This window comes from Pelecanus crispus, chromosome 1, assembly GCF_030463565.1.
Source record: "Pelecanus crispus isolate bPelCri1 chromosome 1, bPelCri1.pri, whole genome shotgun sequence".
NCBI classification, from domain to species: Eukaryota; Metazoa; Chordata; class Aves; order Pelecaniformes; family Pelecanidae; genus Pelecanus; species Pelecanus crispus.
In genome coordinates this window covers 215,881,128-215,887,127 of record NC_134643.1, presented here as the reverse complement: position 1 = coordinate 215,887,127, position 6,000 = coordinate 215,881,128, and the positions used below count along the sequence as shown (strand labels likewise).

Sequence of the window (6,000 nt, the reverse complement as noted above, 5' to 3'; positions counted from 1 at the left end):
GATTAGGAATACATTTAAACTGAACAACAAAAAACTGTTTCTAATTTGGAAAAAGAAGTCCACAGATTAATTTGTACTATTTTGATTACTCCAGTGCACATTTGTGTAGAGGTAAGTCTCAGAGAAGCAATATGTCATAATAAATTATTTGAGTGTGAGAAAGGACAAAAACTTGCCTCATTCTCCCAAATTAACTCAATGAGGCAGGCTACCTCAAGATCTAATTCGTGAAAAACTATGGGGCATACCTTCCTCTGTGTTGCACAGACCTAAAGAGGAAGAGTACAGCTACACCGTGACCTCTCCTGCAAGTGTAGCTCCTGCATCATTCTCAAAAGCGGGGCAAAACCTGGAAGCAGGACAACGATCTGGTGCAGCCTGGCTGGCCTGAAAACAATGCAAAGAAGGACCCAAACCCCTTCCAAGTTATGGCTGCTGTCACCAGCCCTAATTGTCGGCACATGCTATGTGAACCCGCCAACACGCTGTCGGTGGCACCTGGGCTGGAAGCCCGGCACGGAGACAAGCAGGGCCTGTCCTCCTTTGTCGCACACACCTCATTTGTTTAATGCAAATGAGCGTACGGCATCTGTCACTTTGGGATCCCCACCGAAGCTATATGTTTCAAGCTCAATTTCAGAGCGAAGTCCAGCAATGCCCTACTGTCTACTCCTGCAGCTTGAAAGGAAAAACACATTTTCCAAAGCTGACATTGCTTTGGAGCATCTCCTGCCCGTGACTTTTGCAGTTATCTCCCTACGGGCGTTGTCCTTACTCTTGACTTGACAGACTGTTTTGTTCAAACGCGAAGCACAAGGCCACGGGGCAATGTAAGCGTAAAACCTTTTTAGATCCGTGGCCCAGAGCAGAGGAAGGAATGCATCACACAAACCCGTCCGAGCGCCCGGAGGCGGTGAGGGGAAGGGGCTTCCCTGGCCTTGCACTGCCGGGAACACAATGGACCGAGCCTCGGAGGGGAGGAAAAAAAAAAAAAAACCCAACCACGTTTCCCCGCCGCGGACGGTGGAGGTTTCCGTCCGAGCCCGGCGGCGGGAAGCTGCCTGCAGCCAGGCGGGGCGGGCGCCGCTGCGGGGAGAGGCGCTGCGGGCGCGGGGCTTCGCCGCCCCCGCGGCTCCCCGGGCTCTCCAGCCAGGCAAAGCCGTGACGGGGCTGACCGAGCGCGGCCGCCTCCGCTGCCCGTGGGCCCTGCCCCCGCCCCGCCACCTCCCAGCCGCCGCCGCCGCCCCCCGGCACGGAGCGGCGGCCTCCGCCCGGGATCCCCGCCGCCCGCCGCGGGGCGCCCCTCCCGCCAGCGCCGGGGGCGGGGCCGGGGGCGGGGCCCAAGCGAAGAGCCCGCCCACGGGCTTCCCCGGGGGTGGCCCCGCCCATAGCCCCGCCCCATCCCCGCCCCTAGCCCCGCCCCCGCAGCTCCGCGGGGGAGCGGGAGGGGCAGCGCGCGCGGCGCGGCCGGTAAAAGCCTTCCCGCTCTGCCGCGAGGCCACTCAGGCGGGGCGCCGCGCCGCCGCCGGGGCAGGGCCGGGCCCGGCCGGGCAGGGCCGGTCAAGGCGGGGAGGCGGCCGGGGCGCAGCGCAGGGCGCTGGGACCGGGTACCAGCGATGCTGGAGAATGGCTCCCTGAGGAACTGCTGCGACCCGGGCGGGCGAGGCCGCTTCGGGTTGGCGGAGCGGGAGGAGGCGGGTGCCCCGCGGCCCGCCTGGGTGGTGACGGTGCTCTCCAGCGTGCTGATCTTCACCACCGTGGTGGACATCTTGGGCAACCTGCTGGTCATCGTCTCCGTCTTCAAGAACCGCAAGCTGAGGAACTCAGGTAAGGGCTCGAGCCCCGGCGCTCGCCCGGCGGCGGCAGGCCGTAAGGGGCGCCCGGAGCCCCGCGGGCAGCCTGGTCCCCGCCCCTAGCTGCCTTGGGGCGGCCAGCCCGCCTGTGCAGCCCGGGCGGGCCACCGGCTGAAGGCAGGGGACCCAAGAGTCCCCCTCCACCGGCGCTTGCCCGGTGGAGTGTGCAGGGACCTCCAAGCGCTCAGCCCGGTGGCAGTCCTTCCTAGCACACTGCGCTCCCCTTAGCCCCTGCTGTATCCTGCCCTAGCCCCTCAGGGGGGAATGCGGGCCATTCAGGGGCTCTTCATGAGGCGTTGTGTCTGTGGACACTGTCTCTGGGGAGCTACCGGTAAGGGGAATCGGTGTCATCCGATTAAAATACCGGAGACAAAGAGCGTGCCCAAAACGGTCGGAGGAAGAAAGAAGGAACTTTAAAACTTGATTAAGAACACTTCTGAAGATGAAGTGCTGTGCATGTGTGGGAAAGCGGCTCAGCCCACGCTCCGGAGTCTTCATCGGAGTTCACAATAGTCTTTCACGAAATCGTCTTTCTTCTTGTCTCTTCACCCTAATGTCCTTCAACCAGAAAGCAGCAAATAAAGTGGGGTGTTTTTTTTCTTGAATCGTGTCTATGTTTTTTTTGTGTGTGTGCTAAAATATGGCTCTGCGTGTTCTATTTGCTAAACTTACTTGCTTTCTCTTCTCGTCTTTGCTGGGCTGGTTACACGTGTCTCAAACTACAAAGCTCTATAATTTAGCACCAGCTTCTCGGATTCGCCTCCTGGCCAAATTCTGCTCCGATTCCAGCGCGTCCCCCGGCATGGGGATGCTCTATCCCCCCGCCTCGATGCCTCCGGGGTTGCCGGGCGCTCAGAGGCGGGCGGCTGCTGGCATACCTGCGCTCGGCTGGCTGCTGGGGCTCGGTGCAGTATAAGGCGTTACCCCCCCCCCCCCGAAATAGCGGTGTATCTGCTAAAAATTCTCACAACGCCAAGCAGTTCCCGAGACTGCTCGCTTCTTTGCCTCTTGGACGCCATCGTCTTGCGATGTGCTCGCAGATCAGGGGAACAAAACTTTGCTGAGAGGTGAGGGAAGCCAGGCGCACGGCATCCCCCGCGCTCTCAGAGCCGGCGGGCTCCGTGCCGTACCGGTGCAGCCTCACCCCGAAGAGGCAGCGCGGTGCTTCCCCGCCGAGGGGAAGGAGGGAGAACTGCTGGCCCGTTTCTCCGGGGCGGGGTGTGTGTGTGTGTGTGTGTGTGTTTGTTTGTGTTTCTTTTACCGGGTGCCGCGCCCGAGCACTGTCACGTCTCACGCGTAGTGACTAGAGCTCCTGCTAACTGGAAATGAGCACTCATTCGCCCTTGGTTTAAATTAAACAATGCTTAGGAACAGAAGCGGTTTATAGAGGGATGAGACTTCCTCTCCCTAATCATTCTACGTCTCGGTGTACGAGGGATGCCGGGGGTCCCATTTGCGTGGGGCTGAGCGACCACACCCCACAGAGCAGCACCAAACTTGAGGACGCCTGAAAGTGTGGTTTGGGCGAGGGAGGGAGCGGCTCGGGGCGCTAGGCACGGTCCCTTGCCTTGTACTGGGGCCGTGCATCCACGGGAGCCGGCTGCGACTGAGCGTACCGGAGCCGTGCCGAGCGCAGTGAAGCCGTACCCGGTGCTGGGCTGGGGACGGCGGCACCCCCCAGTAGCCAGCAGCACCGGGGGCCGGAGCGCTCCGTTCCCCGAGCCAGCAGTGCCGCTGCTCCGGCCGGGCGAGCGGAGCGGAGCTGGGCGCACCGCCACGGTGGGGGAGCGGGGAGGGACCCAGCGCCCCGCTCCCTCGGCAGCCCCCGAGAGCGACCGGCGACGGGGGAAGGCGCCTTCCCGGGGGGGAGGGGAGCGCCCAGGGACCGGGCTGTCACCAGAGAGTGTGGCCGGCCCGAGGCATCAAAGCCCGGCCGGGGGGAGCGAGAGAGGGGCTCTCTTCTGAACCGTTTCCTTCGTTCGAATGACAGCAGAGGGGAGGGTTTGGACTGGAAGATAGTGACGCCTGGAAGAGTAAGTTTCAAGATACTGATCAAAGTGCTCTGTGGCGTCTTAAGACTGCTGAAATAAGACGTGGTCGCCTTATCTAATTCAAATACCTACTAATGGATCTCCTCCTAGGACCGTCCTTAATGTGATGTTCCTGACACTGTCCCAAAGATCTCTTCATCTTTGATAAGTACCATGAAGAAAAGCAGGGAGCTCCTTCTGTATAATCTTCATATAGTTAAATACCTTTTAAATTGCCAGTTCTTAGTTTTCCATCAAGGAGAGGTGGCTCTTGGGGATGAAGCTGAAAGAGGATAGTTTGGTAAAAGTCCACAGAGGTCTTTTTCAGAGAAAATTTATTAAGGAGGGAGCAGAGTGGAAGAGGACTGCAAACTGATGTGGGTTGAATGATGGAGGGAATGGGAAGATGGTGGAGAGCTAAGGGAGTGTTTGTGAGGCCTTAGCTTCTGACAAAGAAATAAGGTGGACAAGCAGGTGGACTTACAGTTTCTCCTTTCTGAGCAAACTAGGAACAACATGTTCATACTCGCAAGGGGAGCGATGTGGTAGAAAGTGAAATGGTGAGGAAAAATGGCATGAAAGGAGTTAGACTTCTAATAAGAGATGTCAGTGAGAGACAAGATGAAGCTAGTGGAATGGTTGTGAATGAGAGACAGGGGGTCCAGATGATCGAAGAAAAAAGGAAGAGCTATAGCACCATGAACACTCCACTCTCTTTGAAGAAGCTAATGAGAGACTTTCTTGGACAGGGATGAGAGTTTGGGACTTCAAATGAGCCACAGGTGTATGAGGAATAAATTAAGCAGCTCTGCCCACTTCTGTAGTACAAATAGTAATCATCCCTTCAGAAAGAAAAACAGGGCTTTAGCATATTTCCAGGATTTATCAACACTATTCTGTCCTAGGCTTCACAGAGAAATCTGATAATTGCAAACAATGTAATTATGCATCACGCTCCTTAAAATCAAAGCATGATCAAAAGCAAATCTATTTTAATGCTATTATATAATATGAGGCACAAGAATGGAGTAAAATAAAATGACCCATTAGCCTTTATATTGGTAAGTATTATGCTCACCAGAAGAGAAATGGAGAATGGGTAGGATTGGTGCTTTTAGAGATTGCTTATTCACTTCTTAAACAGTGGGAATTTTGCTAGCCTTATAACAGAAGGATTATTTCATAGCACACAGAGGCCTCTTTCCCACATTTAAATTTGTTTTTGGAGGGGGAGGGGAAAATTTGTGAACGTTCTTCCAAGTAATGCATAGCATAATTGGTATGAATCAACACACTTGTCTTCTTACATAACTGCACCCATTCTTTCTGTGAGAGGCTGAGCGACTTCTGATCTCTAAAAGTGATTAAATTTACAGAAATTAATGCTTTTGTCATTTCTAATTTGGGAGGTGAGTAACTTTGTCCAGCACACTACAAAATTAAATAAAAATTTGTAGATGGGAATAATAAAATATATTAGCCTGTCTTTCTATTTGAAATGTCAAATGTGTTCTGAATTTTCAAAAGTGACTATTGATTTTGGGTGTCTTTAATTAAGCATGCCCAGTTGAAGGCAGCTTTTAAAGTGCTAAACTTTTGAGGTGCTGAAGTTTGCATGTGCTCAAACCACCACTACTGGAGGGCCAAGTATCCTGAAGGTGCATCAAATGAATCAAAACCACTAGATGCTTTTAAGAATTTCAGGATACATTTGTGTAGCCGTAGCTATAACCATAACATTATGGGCTGGCGTAAGAACTTGGTAGGAAGCACTTCAGAAGGTGGGAACTGGCAAGGCATCTCCCACAGGAGGGAGATAAAGCCAACCATTTTTATTTCATTGGCCTTAAAGCCAGCATAAAATCAGGGAGAGGTGAGAATTAGGCACATCAACTCAATATCATTTCAAAGAGTAGTGAGGACTTGGGACCCTTTCACTTTTGGCAGAAGGACTAATATTAACCTTGGTGCACTGCCAGAGAATACATTAGCAGAAAGTGATATTTTTAGTGCATTTTGTCAACCCTCTTCACTCTCTCCACTATTTTCCTTTCTATATATAACAGCTAACACAGCACGATGAGACCCTGATTTCCATTCAAATAGCAAGGTGTTGT

The 6,000-nt window shown here is 54.0% G+C and overlaps 1 protein-coding gene across 1 annotated transcript in view; it reads left to right on the top strand.

The window, feature by feature from the left end:
* Nucleotides 1-1,616: 1,616 nt before the first annotated feature.
* MTNR1B (melatonin receptor 1B) overlaps nt 1,617-6,000 on the top strand; it is a 38,403-nt gene continuing 34,019 nt past the window's right edge. Inside the window, exon 1 of the mRNA XM_075717568.1 lies at nt 1,617-1,827. Coding sequence (XP_075573683.1) covers nt 1,617-1,827 — 211 coding nt within the window. The remainder of the gene's footprint in view (nt 1,828-6,000) is intronic.